Source organism: Lithobates pipiens, unplaced genomic scaffold, assembly GCF_037356315.1.
Source record: "Lithobates pipiens isolate NorthernLeopardFrog02 unplaced genomic scaffold, aLitPip1_a1.2 Scaffold_28, whole genome shotgun sequence".
Taxonomy (NCBI): Eukaryota; Metazoa; Chordata; class Amphibia; order Anura; family Ranidae; genus Lithobates; species Lithobates pipiens.
Genome location: NW_027507789.1, coordinates 18,589,832 through 18,611,785, shown reverse-complemented (window position 1 = coordinate 18,611,785; position 21,954 = coordinate 18,589,832). Strand labels below are relative to the sequence as shown.

Below are 21,954 nucleotides of genomic sequence, written 5' to 3'. Positions count from 1 at the left end.
TCAGAGGGAGTAAACAAATACCCCATCTTTGGTGTCAGTGAGAGGCATTGTACCCCATTGTTTGAGTCATTAGGTAGACAGAATCATGCCCCACCATTAGTGTCACTGGGAGAAACCGTGCCCCATAATTGGTGTCATTGGGAAGAATTGTGCCCCTTTGTTGGTGTCAGTGGGGAGAATTATGCAGAATCCTTGGGGTCAGAGAATAAAATTTTGCCCCAAGGGCCAGACAAAAGCAAGCAAAGGGTCACATTCAGCCCCCAAGCCGCAGTTTGGACACAGGAAATGTACACACACTACTCTGCCAGTAGAGGGTGGCTGTGGACCTCTTAAAAAACACACACTGCCCTGCCAAGGGGAGGGTGCTTCAAATAATCTTTACATCCCCCCAGGACCCATCAAATGTACATACACTACTCAACTACTCTAATTCATTCAAGTGTTGTCTGCAGGTTGTACATACCTCATGACACTCCTGTATACAACATGCTCTGTTAGTACAGGGTACTGTATCCAATTTGCACATTTCACAGGACACAGTCCATGTACACACTCTGGTCTGCCAGTAGAGACTGCTGTACTCAAACTATGCATCCCTCAGATGCCTTATGTAAAAGGCACTGCTCTGCCAGTAGAGGGTGCCGTATGTAGGCTGTGCACCCCTATGCCCATTGAAAGTTTAGTATCCAGGATGTGCACCTCCTCAGGACACAGTCCATGTACACACACTCCTTTGTCAGTAGATGGCACTGTAACTCACCGCACAAGAAGGCCACAGTTCTCAGGGTTTGCTGCATGAGGATCTGGGTGACAGGGGACAAGTTGTGGTGAGTATAGTGAGACATTACAATACCAGCGAACAGAATAGCCATTATACCTGCAAAACACAAGAGAGACACCAATCAGAATCAAATCCAAATACCACACTGTGTGTTACTACTCCCCATTACAGTCCAACCCCCTGACCCCATATTCCTGACATCCCCCACTACGCCCTAATACAATGCAACCGCCTCTGACCCCATATTCCTAATATCCCCCACTACAATCCACCCCCCCCGACCCCATATTCCTGACATCCCCCACTACGCCCTAATACAATGCAACCGCCTCTGACCCCATATTCCTGATATCCCCCACTACAATCCAACCCCCCCACCCCATATTCCTGATATCCCCCACCCCATATTCCTGATATCCCCACTACTCCCCAATACAATCCAACCCCGCTGACCCCATATTCCTGACATCCCCCACTACTCCTTAATACAATCCAACCCCCCCCAATCCCATATTCCTGACATCCCCCACTACTCCCCAATACAATCCAACCCCTCTGACCCCATATTCCTGACATCCCCCGCTACTCCTTAATACAATCCAACCCCCCCAACCCCATATTCCTGACATCTCCCACTACTCCCCAATACAATCCAACCTCCTCTGACCCCATATTCCAGACATCCTCCACTACTCCTTAATAAAACCCAACCCCCTCCCCCCCCCCATATTCCTGACATCCCCCACTACTCCCCAATACATTCCATCCCCCTGACCCCATATTCCTGACATCCACTACTACTCCTTAATACCGTACACTCCAAACCCCTCCCCCATATTCCTGACATCCACTACTACTCCCCCCAATACAATCCAACCACTCCTCCCCAAACCCCATATTCCTGACATCCTCCACTACCTCCCATTAAATTCCATCCCCCTGACCCCACATTCCTGACACCCCCCCCCCCCACTACTTACTATTACAGTCCATCCCTCTGACCCTATATCCCTGACATCCCCTTCTACTCCCCATTACAGTCCAACCCCCTGACCCCATATAACTGACATCCCCCACTACTTACTATTACAGTCAATCCCCCTGACCCCATATTTCTGACATCCCCCCCCTACTCCCCATTACAGTTCTCCCTGATTTATACCTCTGGCACCTCCCACTACAGTCCATACCCTGACTCCATATATCTGACATCCTCCACTACTCTCCATTACAGTCCATACCTTGACATCACCCAATACTCCCCATTGCAGTCCAGCCACCAACCCCATACTCCCGACTAGGGATTGACCAATATCATTTTTTCTGCGCCGTTACAATACCAATATTTCAGCCACCTCTCCTGCCGATAGCCGATATTTTTTACGTTATTTTGTACATTTAAAAAAACTTTTTTTTACACTGTCATTTTTAATGTTTGTTTTTTTATCACCGTTATTGCCGTCACATGAAATGTAAACATCCCTTGTGACAGTAATAGGCATGTGAGAGGTACTCCTCTGCACTTTAAAGTATTCAAAACGTCAAGATCAGCGTTTCTGAATACTTTATTTTTTAAAACCGGCGCATTTAAGATGACAGTAATCCAGGAAGTGATGTCATGACATTGCTTCTAGATTACTAGATCCAGAAGTATGGAGTGTACTACTATAATACCTATAATAAATTCATAGGTTAAATATACATCAGTTGGCAATTATAAACAATTGATTATAATAAATGATAAAAAGCCAGTGTTTTTGGCACCCTTGGATTGAAAGACTTGACGCATTTCATGGCATTGCAGCCCCTCATCAGGAGTATAATGCAAAGTTAAACTAAAAGATGGATATATAAATAACTATTAGTTATTACAAGCAGCAGCCCCCTGCTTTCCGTCCGGGCTTTTCCCTTGCCCATGCAACCAGCCGGCATGTCCGCTATCTGGCCGAAGACCCCAACAAAGCCGATGCTTCGTTTGGGTCTCGGATCTAAAAAACGGTACATGCATGCATCACCCCGAGTAAAACCACTTGAAGCAATGTCGGTAATATTGGTCAGTTTTTTGACCAATACTTCTAAAAGAATGTGAATATCGGCCGATCCCTACTCCTGACATCCCCCTCCTCACATTATAGTAGTACACTCCATACTTCTGGCACCCCCCACCCCACAATAGAAGTATAGTAGTATTTTCTATTTCACCAGATTTCCTGTACCCCATTACATTTTCTCTTGTTAATGCCCCAGTGTGAGAGTCATGTGACGTCTGTAGGACAAATGCTCTAGCACGCTCTAGCACTCCTCTGATTAGCCACAATTTCACAATCTGGACACATAAGAGCATTCCATAGAACCCTCCATACCCAAATCTCCTCTATCACCCAAAACACACCCAATCTTCTCCAAAGTGTTTATCAGCCTAGACGCAGTGCCCCATGCGTTTATCGTTCCAGATACAGGGCCTCGCTCAAGACTCACCAGAGAGTGAAATACCCTCAGCCAGTCCATATGGGAGGTAAGCAAAAATGATCATCATTCCAAATTCCAGCGAAGGAGTCTTCCGCAGATCCAGATGCTTCAACACCTGAACACCGAGCTGAGGAAATCTACACACAGGATAGGCCACAGCAGTGTACAAAACAGACAGTGACACAAAACAGCATACAAAACACACAATGGGGGAGATTTACTAAAACTGGAGTGCCAAAACTGGTGCAGCTCTGCATAGAAGCCAATTAGCTTCCAGCTTTTACTGTCAAAGCTTAATTGAACAAACTAAAGTTAGAAGCCTTCATAAGACGGTGTATAAAACACACATATAAGATGGTATACAAAATGCATACCAACACAAGACAGTGTACAGACACACACATGGAGATTTAATAGATGTCAATTTGGAGTCGATTTTGAGTTGAGGGTAGACAGAGCATTCTGCAGGTGATCAAAATCTATGAAGGACATTCTGCAGGTGAGAAAAATGAAGCGTAGGGAGAGGTAAAAGTCCCTTGAGGTTGGTTAACGGTATCTGGCAATGCATGTAATAAAGACAATCACATAGTAATCACTCAAAAAGAGTTTTGAATAAAAAAAAGATTCGTAGAAATTTATTATACAAAAAAAATAACAGATTTTGCTAAAACAACACTGTCAATACAGATACAAATCCATACAATACATAGAGATCTTGAAGAATCATTTGCGATCATTTGGGTTCGCAAATGATTCTTCAAGATCTCTATGTATTGTATGGATTTGTATCTGTATTGACAGTGTTGTTTTAGCAAAATCTGTTATTTTTTTTGTATAATAAATTTCTACGAATCTTTTTTTTATTCAAAACTCTTTTTGAGTGATTACTATGTGATTCTCTTTATTACATGCAATACCAGATACCGTTAAAAGTCCCTTGAGGTTGGTTAACTCTCCCTACGCTTCATTTTTCTAAATTAAATATTTGGGATGTGGTATCATTATGTTTTGGTGGTTTCACTTCATTCTTTAAATTCTGCAGGTGAGAGCTAAGATATCAGAATGGCAATGTTGCCTGAAAAATGGCTGTAACACAGATTTAACTTCCTGATAGTAAAAATAAGATGAAGGGACACAGGAATTAAGAAACAGCTGGATTGTACTGCCACCTACAGCAGGTTGGAATACTGGTAAACAGGAAAAAAACTTGTAAGCAGGTACCTGTATGACCTTCCTCTACCCAGCATGCCTCAGCTTCGTGAGAAAGCAGTATCAAGGACCAGCAAATAAACAAATGCGCCCCTGTGACCTGTGCCCTTCAACGGACTCCTAGTAAAAGAATTTATGGTAAGAAGTCAAGAAAGAACAAGAATTGGGAAACAGAACTCCAAAAGCAGTCACTGAGGGATAGGCAACTGCCACTGATTGACGTAAAAAAAAAAAAATTGGGGAACTGTCTGTAACTCAGAAGTACCTGAAGAACCAAGGCCCAAAACTGAACAGCATGTGGTGAAGCCTTAGCTCGATAGTGGAACTGACATTACCAAGGGAAGCCACAGAGGATCAACCTGGTGCTTCAGACCAGTACAGAGATATCATTACCAAGGGGAATGACTCTACCTGAAGAACATGGAGTCTGAGCCAGGAAGAGGCTGAGGAAACCAACAATCCATCCAAGCAGGTGGGACAACTCATTTACCTGAAAGGGAGGAAACTAGAACAATGAGATGAACAAGCCCAAGGAAAACAGTTTTCCCAGGGCAACCTTGAACAATCAAAAGAAGTACATAAGGGAAGATTGGATGGTCAAGATGAGAAGCCCAAGCCCTAAAGTCATAACTCTTGGGATTCAGGAAAAGGTTTCATGGTGAGAAAAAGGATTGCTTGGTCAGACAACCCATTTTTCGGGACTTGAGAGCTCTGACAATATAATATCTCAAGTCTGTGATGGAGCTAAATCACCCTTAAAAAGACAAAAAAACAAGGGTACCTACCTCAGAGTCGGACTGACTGAAGAAGAAAGTAGGGTGAGCAAGAGTCAGGGAAGAGGATAGGCAGGAAAGAACATATAACACAACCAGGGCTGGTGCATTTTAACACCAGAAGAATATATGAATGAGCAATGACCCATCCTTTCAACTGCAGGTGTCTCGATGTCCTGACAGAAAAAAAAGCTAAAACCTTGACTAACCTTGATCCAAAAAACATGGTTCTGAGAATCATATGGCCCACCACGTCCAGTAGAGGCAGGAATCTTGTTAAAAACATTCACCTGACTAGGGACAGAAACGAGGACAGATGAAACCTCTTCAAGAGGCCTTTAAATCAACCACACAAGCAGGACCCATGAAGTCCTCCGGCGCCTGTTTTTACTGCCCATCATCTACATGAGTAGACAAGGCCTTTCAGAAGGGCAAGTATCCAGAAAGTTGATCCTCCTCGGCAGTGGTGGCTGGTGCTCCCGGATCTCCCTATACATCCTCCCCCCTGCCCGGCCAATACGGTCACTTCTCCTCTCGGCCAATCAGGTCTCAGTAGCTGCTTCCTGATTGGCTAGGAGAAGCAGGAAGACAATAGCGAATATTAATTTGCTATTGGTCACACAACTGGGTAGGCTCAGGTTGTAGTCCTCTGCGTCCCAAGCCCACCCTTTTGTGAAGCCAATTAGAGCCTAAGGCTCTAATCACGTGCTTCACAAAAGAAAAAACCCCATAGAAATCCATGCGTCCGGCACCCTGCATGTAAATTAGGGGCCGGATGCATGGATAAGGGGAGTGGCACCCATGCTGCCCCTATGGACCGGCTGCCACTGCTCCTCGGTAAAGGTCATCTGAGTATTTTACAATGGGGAAGTCAGGGAAAGGCACTAAGGTGGACAAAGGGTCCAGTGCTTTGAGAAGTAAGAGGTGTCTGTGGAGCATACTGAAGGGTGGTGAGGTCTTTACTAGAGAAGGGAACAGCAGAAAGTGGTCCATGCCGACCTAGTAGATCAGAGGGTCCCTTAGGAGAAGGGTAAAGCAAAAAGTTCAACAGTGTCTGAAGATAAGGAACTTGACTAAAAAGAGGTGTGTAAGGCTGTACGGGATACCACTCCTGAAGTCAAGCTACTACTATGGTAGGAACAAGGAGTTCCAAGGTGTGAAGAACCCAGACAAGCCTGGAAAATTACACTGCTGTGTGCAGAAACACCAGTAGAATGGTGAAGGGCAGCTGAAGGAGATGCCAGGCACAAGGATTTAACCTGGATATCCTTAGCACCCAAATGTTGAGGAGATAAACTACCAAAGGACCCATCTGGATGTTCAAACAGCCCCCTACTTGTAAAAGTGGGGGGTAGACCTTCCAGAGGATGGCGAATAGGAGGTGTTATCTGGCCTCTGACTTTGAGGTCCATGGCCTCAGGGGGATTCCTCTGTCGGCACTACAGACCTACTGTGTTGAAGTAGGAGAACACTCAGGCCACCTTTGGCATTGCTAATCACAAGGTCAAGAGCAGGTCAGAAGAGACAACCTCCCTTGAATGATAACTGAGTCAACTTGGGTACTTCCAGCCTGTCGGACATTACATGCGATAATTGCTAGCGGGTGTTATAGCAGATAGCAATAATCACTACCCACCACCCCGAAAGAACACAATGGCACTTCGGGAAGGATACCCCCCCCCCCCCCCCAACAACACGGACAGTGTTGATGGGGCATTTGAAACCCCTTGTTGCAGAAAAGAAAATGACTCCGCCTATGGCTGGCCTTACACAAGATGTGGACGATCCTCAGCCTTATCTTACACAACATGGGGATGGTTCTAAGTCTTACACTACACAAGAAGAGCACAGTCCTCAGTCTTACCTTATACAGGATAGGGATGGTCTGTAGTCTTATCTTACTCAAGATGGGGCTAGTCCTTAGTCTTATCTTAAACAAAGTGAGCACAGTCTTTAATCCTCACCATGCACGGAGCAAAATTTATTTCCTGCAACCACAGACAGTGTTAACAGGGGAATTCCTCTCCCCCAGCCATTGTTTTCTCCCAGTGGGAGGGCGGGGGAAGCGACTAGCGGCTATGCGATCCGCCATCAATAATCGTATGTAAAATCAGGCAGTCTGGCTGTATCCAAGTTGCTCAATTGGTCAACTTGGTACATTCAGCCTGCCCATGCATGGTTCGAATCTCAGCAGGGTTCTCCTGAACCAACCGAGATTCTGTCTTTGGCCGGCCTTAGCTTACACAAGATGGGGACGGTCCTTAGTCTTATATTAAGCATGATGGGGCGGGTCCTTAGTCTTATCTTACACAAGATGAAGACTATCCTTATTCTTATCTTACACAATATGGGGATGGTATTTCGTTTTATTTTTACAAGATAGGGATGGTTCTTAAGCTGGCCATGGATGATTTGGATCTTGGCCGGTTCACCAGGGACCATCCAAGATTCAAACCATGTACGAGCAGGCTGATTGTACCCAAGTTGATCGATTGATCAATCGGATTTACATGCGATTATTGCTAGCTGTTATAGCTGCTAGCAATAATCACTGTATGTTCTCCCAGGCGGGACGGTTCCCCCTGCCCCCCTGCTGGGAGAACACAATAGCTCAGCTGGAGGGATTCCACCATCAACACTGGCTGTGTTGATGGTGGAATCCAGCTTTTTTTGTTTCCCGCAACTGCAAATTGCACCATCTATAGCCAGCTTTAGTGTTATTTTATACAAAATAGGGGCTGTCCTCAACCTTATTTCACACAAGATAGGGTCGGTCCCAAGTCAAATTAGAGGGGGAGGGGAAGGGAGGATTGGAAAAAGACTAATAGAGAAACAGCCTACAGATCGTGTCAGCAAAGCTACAATGAAATCTCCTTGGGTAGCAAAGAGGAGGGGGGGATACTGGATTGAAAGGATATTACTGCAGAAATAAGGCCGGTCAATGTTCCCAGAGCAGCTGAACCAAAAAACATCTTCAGGAAATAGGCCAAGGCCTGCATGAAGGTCTGCCAGCCGCTGACATTGGCCAGCTCCCCGCGGTTCAGTCCTTCCGCTGTACTGTAGGAAGACAAAACATAGGAATCACATGTAACATGTTAGATATAGGAATCAAATGTAACATATCAGACACAGGAATCATATGCAACACGCCTGTGTATCTGGAAATGACAAGTTTTTACATCCAGCTAAGTGTACCTGTCATTTACAGATCAATATTCCAACAATGTCATAAGGACAGACTTTAGATGTTCTACTTCTGCACCAGCATCAGTGTTCTGTCCCCGAGTACCGCTGCCTTGTCTACAGTCATTGAGATGTAAGCTGGAAAAGTCCAATCAGGCCCATTGTCTTAAAGGTCTTAGCCAGACTGGTCTCCTTGTCACAACAATATCATGGACACGTGCTCAACGTATCAGAGTAAATGTTTCAGACGTAGGCAAGAGGGAGATAATAATTTGTGCACACTAAATACAACATATATTAGGACAGTGATGGCGAACCGTTTTGAGCCCGAGTGCCCAAACTGAAATAAATACGTTGGTTTTGTGTTGCAAAGTGGCAACACGGCAATTCGCGAGAGGGAAGAGAGGGATTGTGTGAGAGAGAGGGGGTTGTGTGTGTGTGTGTGTGTGTGTGAGTGAGAGAGAGGGAGGGAGAGAGAGGGAGGGAGGGAGAGAGAGGGAGGGAGAGAGAGAGAGAGAGAGGGGCGAGAGAGGGGGGGGCGGAGAGAGAGAGAGAGAGAGAGAGAGAGAGAGAGAGAGAGAGAGAGAGAGAGAGAGGGGGCGAGAGAGAGAGAGAGAGAGAGAGGGGCGAGAGAGAGGGGGGCGAGAGAGAGAGAGAGAGAGAGAGGGGGGCGAGAGAGAGAGAGAGAGAGAGGGGGGCGAGAGAGAGAGAGGGGCGAGAGAGAGAGAGAGAGAGAGAGAGAGGGGCGAGAGGGGCGAGAGAGAGAGGGGCGAGAGAGGGGAGAGAGAGAGAGAGAGAGAGAGAGAGAGGGGCGAGAGAGAGAGAGAGAGGGGCGAGAGAGAGAGAGAGAGAGAGGGGCGGGAGAGAGAGAGAGAGAGAGGGGCGAGAGAGAGAGAGAGAGAGGGGCGAGAGAGAGAGAGAGAGAGAGAGAGGGGCGAGAGAGAGAGAGAGAGAGAGAGAGGGGCGAGAGAGAGAGAGAGAGAGAGAGAGAGAGAGAGGGGCGAGAGAGAGAGAGGGGCGAGAGAGAGAGAGGGAGAGAGAGAGAGGGCAGAGAGAGAGAGGGGCGAGAGAGAGAGAGGGGCGAGAGAGAGAGAGGGGCGAGAGAGAGAGAGAGGGGCGAGAGAGGGGCGAGAGAGAGAGAGGGGCGAGAGAGAGAGAGGGGCGAGAGAGAGAGAGGGGCGAGAGAGAGAGAGGGGCGAGAGAGAGAGGGGCGAGAAGAGAGAGGGGCGAGAGAGAGAGGGGCGAGAGAGAGAGAGGCGAGAGAGAGAGAGAGGGGTGAGAGAGAGAGAGAGGGGTGAGAGAGAGAGAGAGGGTGAGAGAGAGAGAGAGAGGGGTGAGAGAGAGAGAGGGGTGAGAGGAGAGAGAGGGGTGAGAGAGAGAGAGGGGGTGAGAGAGAGAGAGGGGGTGAGAGAGGGGGTGAGAGAGAGAGAGGGGGTGAGAGAGAGGGGGTGAGAGAGAGAGGGGGGTGAGGGGTGTGAGAGAGATGCTGGGGGCTGAGAGAGAGAGGGGTTGGTTTTGTGTTGCAAAGTGGCAACACGCATTCGCGAGAGGGAAGAGAGGGATTGTGTGAGAGAGAGGGGGGTTGTGTGTGTGTGTGTGTGTGAGTGAGAGAGAGGGAGGGAGAGAGAGGGAGGGAGAGAGAGGGAGAGAGAGGGAGGGAGAGAGAGGGAGGGAGAGAGAGACTGGGAGAGAGAGGGAGGGAGAGAGAGGGAGGGAGAGAGAGACTGGGAGAGAGAGACTGGGAGAGAGAGAGAGAGAGAGAGGGGGCGAGAGAGAGGGGGGCGAGAGAGAGAGAGGAGGGCGAGAAGAGAGAGAGAGAGAGAGAGAGAGAGAGAGAGAGGCGAGAGGGGCGAGAGAGAGGAGGGAGCGAGAGAGAGAGGGGCGAGAGGGGGAGAGAGAGAGAGAGAGAGGGGCGAGAGAGAGAGAGAGAGAGGGGCGAGAGAGAGAGAGAGAGAGGGGCGAGAGAGAGAGAGAGAGAGAGAGAGGGGGGCGAGAGAGAGAGGGGCGAGAGAGAGAGAGGGGCGAGAGAGGGGCGAGAGAGAGAGAGGGGGTGAGAGAGAGAGAGGGGGGGTGAGAGAGGGGGTGAGAGAGAGAGAGGGGGTGAGAGAGAGAGAGGGGGTGAGAGAGAGAGGGGTGAGGGGTGTGAGAGAGATGCTGGGGGGGCTGAGAGAGAGGGGGTTGTTTTGTGTTGCAAAGTGGCAACACGGCAATTCGCGAGAGGGGAAGAGAGGGATTGTGTGAGAGAGAGGGGGGTTGTGTGTGTGTGTGTGTGTGAGTGAGAGAGAGGGAGAGAGAGGGAGGGAGAGAGAGGGAGGGAGAGAGAGGGAGGGGGAGAGAGAAGGAGGGAGAGAGAGACTGGGAGAGAGAGACTGGAGAGAGAGAGAGGGGGGCGAGAGAGAGGGGGGCGAGAGAGAGAGAGAGGAGGGCGAGAGAGAGAGAGAGAGAGAGAGAGGCGAGAGGGGCGAGAGAGAGAGGGCGAGAGAGAGAGGGGTGAGAGAGAGAGGGGCGAGAGAGAGAGAGGGGCGAGAGAGAGAGGGCGAGAGAGGCGAGAGGGGCGAGAGAGAGAGAGAGAGAGAGGGGGGCGAGAGAGAGAGAGGGGCGAGAGAGGGGGCGAGAGAGAGAGAGGGGCGAGAGAGAGGGGCGAGAGAGAGGGCGAGAGAGAGGGGCGAGAGAGAGAGAGAGGGGCGAGAGAGAGAGAGAGGGGCGAGAGAGAGAGAGAGGGGCGAGAGAGAGAGAGAGGGGCGAGAGAGAGGGGCGAGAGAGAGAGAGAGAGGGGGCAGAGAGAGAGAGAGGGGCGAGAGAGAGAGAGAGGGGCGAGAGAGAGAGGGCGAGAGAGAGAAGAGAGGGGCGAGAGAGAGAGGGGCGAGAGAGAGAGAGGGGCGAGAGAGAGAGAGGGGTGAGAGAGAGAGGGGGTGAGAGAGGTGCTGAGAGAGAGGGGCAAGAGAGAGGGAGGGGTGCTGAGAGAGAGGGAGAGGGGACAGAGAGAGAGAGAGAGGGGGTAAGAGAGGTGCTGAGAGAGAGGGGCAGATATGCTGAGAGGGGGAACAGAGAGAGGAGGGGGGCTGAGAGAGAGGGAGAGGGGACAGAGGGAGAGGGGACAGGGGGAGAGAGAGAGGGAGGGGGGAGAGAGAGAGGGAGGGGAGAGGAGAGAGAGGAGAGTGAGAGAGGGGAGTGAGAGAGGGGAGTGAGAGAGGGGAGTGAGAGAGGGGAGTGAGAGAGGGGAGTGAGAGAGGGGGAGTGAGAGAGGGGGAACAGAGGGAGAGAAGAGGGACAGAGGGAGAGAAGAGGGACAGAGGGAGAGAAGAGGGACAGAGGGAGAGAAGAGGGACAGAGGGAGAGAAGAGGGACAGAGGGAGAGAAGAGGGACAGAGAGAGAAGAGGGACAGAGAGAGAAGAGGGACAGAGAGAAGAGGGACAGAGAGAAGAGGGACAAGAGAGAGAGAGAAAGAGGGACAGAGAGAGAGAGGAAGAGAGAGAGAGAGGAGGGAGAGGAAGAGAGAGAGAGAGAGAGAGAGAGAGAAGAGAGAGAGAAGAGAGAGAGAGAGAGAGAGAGAGAGAAGAGGGACAGAGAGAGAGAGAGAGAGAGAGAGAGGAGAGAGAAGAGAGAGAGAGAGAGAGAGAGAGAGAGAGAGGACAGAGAGAGGGAGAGAGAGAGAGAGAGAGAGAGAGAGAGAGAGAGAGAGAGAGAGGAGAAAGAGAGAGAGAGAGAGAGAGAGAGAGAGAGAGAGAGAGAGAGAGAGAGAGAAGAGGGACAGAGAGAGAGAGAGAGAGAGAGAAGAGGGAAGAGAGAGAGAGAGAAGAGGGACAGAGAGAGAGAGAGAGAGAGAGAGAGAGAGAAAGAGGACAGAGAGAGAGAGAGAGAGAGAGAGAGAGAGAAGAGGGACAGAGAGAGAGAGAAGAGGGACAGAGAGAGAGAGAAGAGGACAGAGAGAGAGAGAAGAGGGACAGAGAGAGAGAGAAGAGGGACAGAGAGAGAGAGAGAGGGACAGAGCGAGAGAGAAGAGGGACACAGAGGAGGTGGAGATGGAAAAAAGAGGGGGGGTGAGAGGAGAGAGGAGACCTCTAGCTCTGCCTGGACCCTCTTGTGTGCCCACAGAGATGCTCTGCATGCCAGCTGTGGCACGCGTGCCATGGATTGCCATCACTGTATTAGGACATTAAAATATAACATAAAAGGGAGTGTATCACTCAGCACCTTCATTAGCACCCCGGTCCTGACAGACACCCTAAAAGCACAGCAGTCACTGGAACCAATCACACAACAGGGTTATCAGTGGCCGTTTACAGAATACACAGTACAATAAATGGGTCCTGCAACCAGAACCGAGAAGATCAGAGGCCCTGTCCCAGCAGCTGGGGGGGGGGGGCGCTGCACGTCACACAATACTACTATATACAATGCACTCACTTTTGTAAGAACGATGGAGACGGCGTCATTAAGGATGCTCTCTCCAAATACCAACATGTTCAGCACCGGGATCCAGGTTCAGGGCATTGAAAATGGCAATTGTGGCAACGGGATCCACAGCAGAGATTAATGATCCAAAGGCAAAGCTGAAATATAGGCAGCATTGGGAGTCATTACATAGGAAATATATGTATCACCTTATAAGGAGAAAGCAGAAACAAATGAGAATACTCCCAGTCATGCGAGTACTGTCCTTCCATTATCCCTGCCCCTATGGAGTACTGTCCTTCCATTATCCCTGCCCCTACGGAGACTTTTTGTCCACCCCGAGGGTGAGCCGTTTCATATGTCTGTGTATGAATTCATGTGCGACCATGTGTGACCTGGTACAATCAGAGGGAAGAGCAGTATAATTCATAACATGACAAGGAGAGAGCCACACCTACACCCCCCTCCATGTGATCCGTATCCCACCTGAATCCCCTTCTGTGATCTCTATACTACGCCTGCATGCATCATTTGTGTGCCCTGTACCCTTCTGCATCCCCCTTCTCCCTGTGCCCTGTACCCTCCTGCACCTTGCCTGCATCCCTCATCCAAGTGCTTTATAGGGGGATAGGGGGATAGAGGGGATAGGATTTCAATTTATAAATACCAGACTGGTGACCTCACAATAGGGAGAAAACTTTTTCGTGGAAGGGAGTTTAACAAGACACGTGGCCACTCACTAAAATTAGAAGAAAAAAGAGGTTTAACCTTAAACTGCGGAAAGGATGTGGCATTCCCTTCCACAGGCGGTGGTCTCAGCGGGGGGCATCAATAGTTTAAAAAAATATATTAGATAATCACCTGAACGACCACAACATACAGGGATATACAATGTAATACTGACATATAATCAACATAGGTTGGACTTTATGGACTTGTGTCTTTTTTCAACCTCACCTACTATGTAACTATGAACCCCACCTACATGCCTCATTCGTATGCTCTGTGCCCCTCTGCATCCTCCTACCTGTGCCCTGTACCTGCCTGAATTCCCCCTTAGTATGCTCTGCACCTCTGTGTGCTCTGTACCCGCCTGACCCACTCTGTGTGATCTGTACCCCGCCTGACCCCATCAGTGTGCTCTGTACCCCGCCTGACCCCCCTCTGTGTGCTCTGTACCATGCCCCGCACTCCCCTCTGTGTGTTCTGTACCCTGCCTGACTCCCCTCTGTGTGCTCTGTACCCCGCCTGACTCCCCTCTGTGTGCTCTGTACCCCGCCTGACTCCCCTCTGTGTGCTCTGTACCCCGCCTGACTCCCCTCTGTGTGCTCTGTACCCCGCCTGACTCCCCTCTGTGTGCTCTGTACCCCGCCTGACTCCCCCTCTGTGTGCTCTGTACCCCGCCTGACTCCCCCTCTGTGTGCTCTGTACCCCGCCTGACTCCCCTCTGTGTGCTCTGTACCCCGCCTGACACCCCTCTGTGTGCTCTGTACCCCGCCTGACTCCCCCTCTGTGTGCTCTGTACCCCCGCCTGACTCCCCCTCTGTGTGCTCTGTACCCGCCTGACTCCCCCTCTGTGTGCTCTGTACCCGCCTGACTCCCCTCTGTGTGCTCTGTTCCCTGCCTGACCCCCCTCTGTGTATCTGTACCCTGCCCTGACCCCCCTCTGTGTGATCTGTACCCTGCCTGACCCCACTCTGTGTGATCTGTACCCTGCCTGACCCCTCTCTGTGTGATCTGTACCCTGCCTGACCCCCCTCTGTGTGATCTGTACCCTGCCCTGACCCCCCTCTGTGTGATCTGTACCCTGCCTGACCCCCCTCTGTGTGATCTGTACTCTTCCTGATCCCTCTCTGTGTGATCTGTACCCTGCCTGACCCCCCCCTCTGTGTGATCTGTACCCTGCCTGACCCCCTCTGTGTGATCTGTACACTGCCTGACCCCCCTCTGTGTGATCTGTTACCTGCCTGACCCCCCTCTGTGTGATCTGTACCCCCGCCTGACCCCTCTTTGTGTTCTATGTACCACGTGGTAGTATCACATGTCAAAAATTTCTTCAGTGCAGTTAACAACCAATCACACTACTGTTTCCTGTTGTCAGAGTTGCCAAGGAAATAGGAGGAAGCTGCCTGGTTGCTAGGAGGGAAATTTAGACAGCCCTCAGTTGGACGCAGTGATAAACTAAGGGTTTATGCCACTGTAGCTCAACAAAAATAGAAAACTGCTATTACAGGCATTTGAGCTTTTATTTCAGCTTGAAGAAGCTTGTGGATTTTTTTGTGTGCACGTTTTTTATTGAGCTTCTTCAAGCTCCTTTGAAGTTCTTTGAGCAATAAGTGTTTTATTTTTTATTTTTTCACAAACCTTCCTAGATAGTATTTTCTTAACCACTGTATAAACAAAAAACAAAAAGCTGGAATAAACGTTTTTCGAGCTTCTTTGAGCTCTTTGGTGCACTGATTTTTTTTTTTTCATTTCTGCATATAGGAGCATATGCCTGAAAAACGTCTGAAAAAGCCAAAGTGTGCATGGACACATGGGCTAACATGGAGGGGAGTTTCCCAGGCAGAAAAAAAAAATAATGAGCGCTCAAAAGCCTTGTAGGAGCCGCTTCTTTGAGCTCCATTGAGCTGTAGTGTGCATGAGCCCTAGGAGAGCAGAAAGCACATAGAGGTAAATCACACAGGAAATGACAAGAATCGAAGGCATTTCAGTACACAAAAGCAATGTTTTTTGGAGCCAGGGGTTAGGTCCAGGGAGCAGCAGGACAGCAAAAAGGTACAGCCAGGCAAACTAAGCAGGCACACTAAGCAGGGCCACAGGGTGGCGACAAAGCTCAGTGGTAGTAATCTGAGGCACAAGGACGGTCCAGCAAAATCCCAGTGGCAGCAAATACAGTGGAGAGGTTTCAGTGTCCAGATAGCAGCGCACATCCAATACAGAACTACAAGTCCCAGCAGCCCCAGGTTCCTAATAGCAGCACACAGCCAAAGAGGACTGTCAGCCTCTGAGTTCCAAGGTCAGCCGTAGACGGCACGGCTGGTGCAAAGCTTTATCAAGTATAGCAATCAGGTGACCAAGAGGTGTCAGTCTATATACTGGTACAGGATATGTTGAATGAATCAGCAGACCCCCCCTGGTGGGTGCATAGGAATTCATTGATAAGATAACTGTTTTTAACTGCTTCAGCCCCGGGTTGATTTTACGCCCTTCCTGACCAGAGCAGTTTTTTGCGATTCGGCACTGTGCCGCTTTAACTGACAATTGCGCGGTCAGGCGACGTGGCACCCAAACAAAACTGACGTCCCTTTTTTTTTTACATAGAATAGAGCTTTCTTTTGGTGGTAATTTATCACCTCTGCGGTTTTTATTTTTTTGCTCTATAAACAAAAAAAAAGAAATAAATAAAAGAAAAAAAAAAAAAAAAAGCGAGACAATTTTGAAAAGAAAGCAATATTTTTAATTTTTGCTATAATAAATATCCCCAAAAATATATAAAAAAAACTATTTTTTTTTCTCAGTTTAGGACGATATGTACTCTTCCTACATATTCTTGGTAAAAAAAAAAAATCGTAATAAGCGTATATTGATTGGTTTGCGCAAAAGCTATAATGTCTACAAACTAGGGGATAGTTTTATGGCATTTTGTATTCTAATTTTTATTAATAATGGCGGCGATCTGCGATTTTTAACCGTCACTGTGACATTATGGCGGACTATTGGACACTTTTGACGCTATTTTGGCACCATTCACATTTATACAGCAATCAGTGCTATAAAAATGCACTGAATACTGTGTAAATGACACTGGCTGGGAAGGGGTTAACACTAAGGGGCGATCAAGGGTTAACTGTGTTTTCCTCTCCATGTTCTAACTGAAGGGGGGGAAGGGACGGTCTAGGGGAGATGACAGATCACTGTTCATATGTCGTATGAACACACGATCAGTCTCTTCTCCCCTCAGAGAACGGGGATCTGTGTGTTTACACACATAGATCCCGGTGTGTCACGCGCGGTCGCGGGAGCCCGGCGGTCATCACACCTGCCGGGCACTCACATCGGCTCCGGCGCGCGCGCGCATGCCCCTAGTGGCCACAGGGCGAAGCGAAGCAATGTAACTTTGTTTCGCCCAGCCGTGCCATTCTGTCGCAGTAAAACTGAGGCGGCTGGTCAGCAAGCGGTTAACGTGGCGCTAAACTTTATAACTCTATTGCTCTCAGCTTCCTCCAAATTCCTTTTGTTTGCTGCTGTGACCTGACTTCCTGTTAGATGGTGACTACATTCACTCTCCATGGTCCCAATTTATGTAGGCAAGTCTTGCTCACACCCAAGCTGGACTTGGAGCTATGGACTATGGGATTTGTAGTGTACATACAGCTGTGCACAGGACTGCAAACAAACGTGCAGAGGAAAAAGGAGAGGTTTGGGAGCTCGCATAGGATGGTACAAGCAGAAAATAAAACAGTAAGAAAAAATTTCATTAAGAATAGATTACTTGGCCACTAAGTAGTGGATGTGTATGGATTACTTTTGGAGAATAAGGATATTGTTTAGTGTCACTTCAAAGTGGTTATAAATGCTCAAGGTTTTTTACCTTCATGCATTCTATGTAAAAACCTTCTCTGTACAGCAGTCACTCTCCTCAATACTTACCTGAGCCCCATTGTGATCCAGCGATGTGCAAGAGAGCCTCAGCTCTCCAGGGACTCTCCCTCCTCACTGGCTGAGACAGCAGAGGAAGCCATTGCTGTCAATCACATCCAGTGAGCCAATAAGGGGAAAAGAGGGCGAGTTGCAGCTGTGTGTGTGAAAGGACACACAGAGGAAGCGGCTCAAGAATGAGCCTGCTTGGGCGCCCCCATAGAAAGTTGCTTGCTCTGGGGGCACTCTGCAGGAGGGAGGGCCCAGGAGAACCAGTGGGGAGACCCCAGAAGAGGAGGATCGGGGCTGCTCTGGGAAAACACTGCACAGACCAGGTAAGTATAACATGTTTGTATTCAGAAACAAAAAAAATGCCTTTAATATCACTTTAAGCTGGCTGCACACTGTACAAATTTTGTCTGACCCTGATAAACTGGACAAAATTGGGTCAATAGGTGACCCTGTTGGCCACCCACCCGCCCAACATCCTTCGATTAACTACTTGCACCTGTATAACTTACTTATATGGTGGCAAGGTGGCACTGCTGTGCCAGAACACATACCTAGTATGTGATCCGACACTTCCTGGTTTGTGGGTGCGCATGCGTGCCGCCGGACGCCCTCCCCCACTGTGATTATACACAGCGAAAGCAGATCGGCGGGTACAACTGACTCGATGTCCACTGGTGTTCTGCCAAAAACTGACCCCCCATCGGATAGTGTCGCCCCGTACTGCGCAGGCGCAGCGGTTGCGCAGTACGGAGGACAAGGAGACTCCGAAAGTCTCAGATGATGAACGGTGCCTGCGCACTTGCTAGTACCTTCTGCCCAGACTTCCAGGTTCAAGCCCCACCATGCAAGTGGACATACGGTAGCACTTGGTAAGAGGGCCCCTAGCGGCTCGCTTTGTTCGCTGTGCTTCGGGCACTGCCTCGCTTCCCTCTGCAATTTTTTATTCTACATCTATGTCCACTTGGATGGTGGGCTTGAACCTGGACTCAGTGCGCAGGCGCCGGTCACCTTTGGAGACCTTCGGCGTCTCCTTGTCCTTCGTACTGCGCAAGCGCAGTACAGGGCGGATACTATCCGATGGGGGACAGTATTCAACACAACACCGGCACTCGCTGATCCTTTGGTACACAGGCAGAACGGCGGTCTGCCTATGTAAACAGGGCAGTTTGCCATGCTGTCAGGTTCCTGAAAATCAGGTACATGTATCTATGCCTTCCCCTCATAAAAGCACCTCCCACACAGTACACAAACACTGGCTAGGCACACAGTTAACCCTCCCATTGCCCCTGATGTTTACCCCTTACCAGCCATCATTAGTACAGTGACAGTGTAATTTTTTAGCACTGATCACTGTGTTAGTGTCACTGGTTCCTGAAAAGTGTCAAAAGTGTCAGTTTGTGTCCGACTGTCCGCCACAATATCGCAGTCCTTCTATAAGTGAAGTATGATGCTGAAGGGAGGCAGGCCTGGGAGGAACATAATTATGAGGAGTAGGAGGTGAAAGTAGGTCTTCATGAAACAGCTCCTATGGAACAGTCCATAATGGTCTTAATGGGTTGTGCTTCCCAACATTAAGTCGCTGATCAACGCCATTGCTAGTAAAAAAAAATATATATATATATTTATATCTCAGTTTGTAGATGCGATAACTTTTTGTGCAAACCAATCAATATACGCTTATTGTTTTTTTTTGTTTTTTTTACCAAAAATATGTAGCCAAAAAAAAAAATTGGCCTAAATTGATGAATTAGATTTTTTTTTTTTTATTGGGTATGTTTTATAGCAGAAAGTAAAAATATATATTTTTTTTTTCAAATTGTCTGTCTATTTTTTTCATTTATAGCGCAAAAAAGAAAAACAGCAGAGGTGAGGAAATACCACCAAAACAAAGCTCCATTTGTGGGGGGGGGGGGGGCATACATTTAATTTGGGTACAACGTCGCACAACCGCACAATTGTCAGTTAAAGTAGCGCAGTGCTGTATCGCAAAAAAAGGCCTGGTCCATGAGGGGGGGGGGTAAATCTTCTGGGGCTGAAGTGGTTAAAAAACTGAAGGGGCAAGGAAAATTGGAAAATTGTCAGCCACACACCATATATGTGTACAATCGTCTGATTCACCTGATCCAGTCCATCTGAGGCCGCGTACACACGGGCGGATTGTCTGTCCAACTTAGTCCGCTGAACCGTGTTTCAGCGGACAATCCGCTCGTGTGTGGGCTTCAGCGGACTTTTTCAGCGGACAGTCTGACGAACAAAGTCTTACGGAATTTCCGTAATTTTGTCAAACTTGGTTTTGTCCGTCCAAAATTGGTTTCAGCGGACAGTCCACTCGTGTGTAGGCAAGTTGGACGGACTAAGTATGGCACATGCTCAGAAAGGATTTACACGGCCGAAGGTTGCATTGCAGTGTATTGGACGTCGTTTTTCTAGTCCCGTCGTACGTGCTGTTACACGTCATCACGCACGCTTTCAGCGGACTGTCTGCTCAGCGTGTGTGGTCAAGTCCGTTCATTCAAAATTTTGAACGGACTGTCTGTCGGATTGTCTGACGAACTTAGTTGGGCAGACAATCCGCCCGTGTGTACGCGGCCTGACTCTTTCCGTCTGAATTTCCGACACACAAAGTTTGAGAGCAGGATCTAAAATTTCCGACAACAAAATCCGATCGTTTACATTCCGATCGTGTGTAGACAATTCCGACGGAAAAAGTGCCGCGCATGCTCAGAATAAATTACGAGACGAAAGCTATTGGCTACTGGCCCGTTTATAGTCCCGCCGTACGTCTTATGCATCAGCTCGTTCTGAACGATCGGATTTTCCGACAACTTTGTGCGACCATGTGTATGCTAGACTAGTTTGGGCCAAAATCTGTCGGAAAAAAAAAACGACGGATTTTGTCGTCAGAATGTCCAGCCGTGTGTACAGGGCATTAGTGTGCGTGGAAATGACAAGTCACTTCTAACTAGACTGAAGATTATTATTTTTTTGTCTTTTTAATTAATTTTTTATGTTCACATCTTCCTGCAATTCCCACTTACAGTGGCAGCTCATGAAAATATAAGATGTCCCAAGACAATGACCCCCCAGGACACCACACATGACATAAGGCGATAACATGACCCGCGGAGCAGAAAGGGTAAACGACACGCTCCATGGCGTTCCTTTGCAACAGTTACCGTAACAAGGATGTAGTCAGCCACGCCGTTCTCATCTTACCACATCATGGAGACAATAACGACAAGAAATGGCACCCCGCCAGATGGCAGAGGAGCCTGTCCACAGACGCAATGCCCTACCCCCAACACAGCAAGCCACCTCATCAGGTCAGGTGCTCATTGACTAATAATTCCTATACAGTGTGTGTGTGTGTAAGGCCTTATTTACTTTGGCACTACTGTGTTTAGTGTTTGTAAATTGCAGCAGAGGTTACCTAGGGGCGACAGACAACTTTTATGCTTCCCAGATCACTATTTCCTTTGGATGTTCTCGCTTTAAAGAGGGATTCCACCAAAAAAAAAAAATATTAAAAGCCAGCAGCTATAAATACTACAGCTGCTGACTTTTAATAAATGGACACTCACCTGTCCCGGGTTCCAGCGATGCCGGCAGCCGAGGCCGATCGATCGCTCGGCTCCTGCTGCCACCATTCTAGGTGAGGGAATCAGGAAGTGAAGCGAAGCGAATCGGCTTCACTTCCCGGTTCCCTACTGCACATGCGCGAGTCGCGCAGCGCAATAGGAAATCTCCGCGCTATCTCTGAGGACCCGTGTGTGTCCCAGCAGACAGCGCGGCAGGACAGGAAATGGCGTAGACTCCCACGGGAGTCTATGCCCGGAAGTGGGTGTAAAATACCTGTCTTTGACAGGTATCTCCACCCCCCTCCCCCCTGAAAGGTGCCAATTGTGACACCGGAGGGGGGGAGGGTTCCGATCAGCGGAGGTTCCACTTTAGGGTGGAACCCCGCTTTAACCACTTTTGCTATTCAGCACTGCGCTCCTTTAACTGGCAATTGTGCGGTCATGCAACACTACCCAAATTAAATTTATATCATTTTTTTTTCACACAAATTATTATTATAATACAGGATTTATATAGAGTCAACAGTTTACGCAGTGCTTTACAATATAAAATGAAAAAATACGTTTTTGTTTTTTTAATTATATTTTCTACTTTCTGTTATAAAACATATCCAAATCAAATTTCTTCATAAATGTAGGCCAAAACGTATGCCGCTTCATTTCTTTTTTTGTTTTTGTGAAAACTTATAGCATTTACAAACTATGATTTTATATAATATATATATATATATATATATATATATATATATATATATATATATATATATATATATATATATATATTAAATTTTTTTGATCAATCAAAATTCTTTTGATCGGTACTCACCTCTCCGCTGACTTCCGGTGACGTCACGGACATCTACGTCACTGGACTCCTCCCCTTCCCCAAATGCCTCCGTCTGCTAACGAAGG

The 21,954-nt window shown here is 48.3% G+C and overlaps 1 protein-coding gene across 1 annotated transcript in view; it reads right to left on the bottom strand.

Moving 5' to 3' along the window:
- The window catches only part of SLC9A8 (solute carrier family 9 member A8), a 68,849-nt gene that overhangs the window by 12,341 nt on the left and 34,554 nt on the right, over positions 1-21,954 (bottom strand). Inside the window, 5 exon segments of the mRNA XM_077458808.1 lie at positions 761-877; positions 3,260-3,365; positions 8,151-8,284; positions 12,820-12,892; positions 12,894-12,969. Of these exon segments, the coding sequence (XP_077314934.1) occupies positions 761-877; positions 3,260-3,365; positions 8,151-8,284; positions 12,820-12,892; positions 12,894-12,969 (506 nt within the window).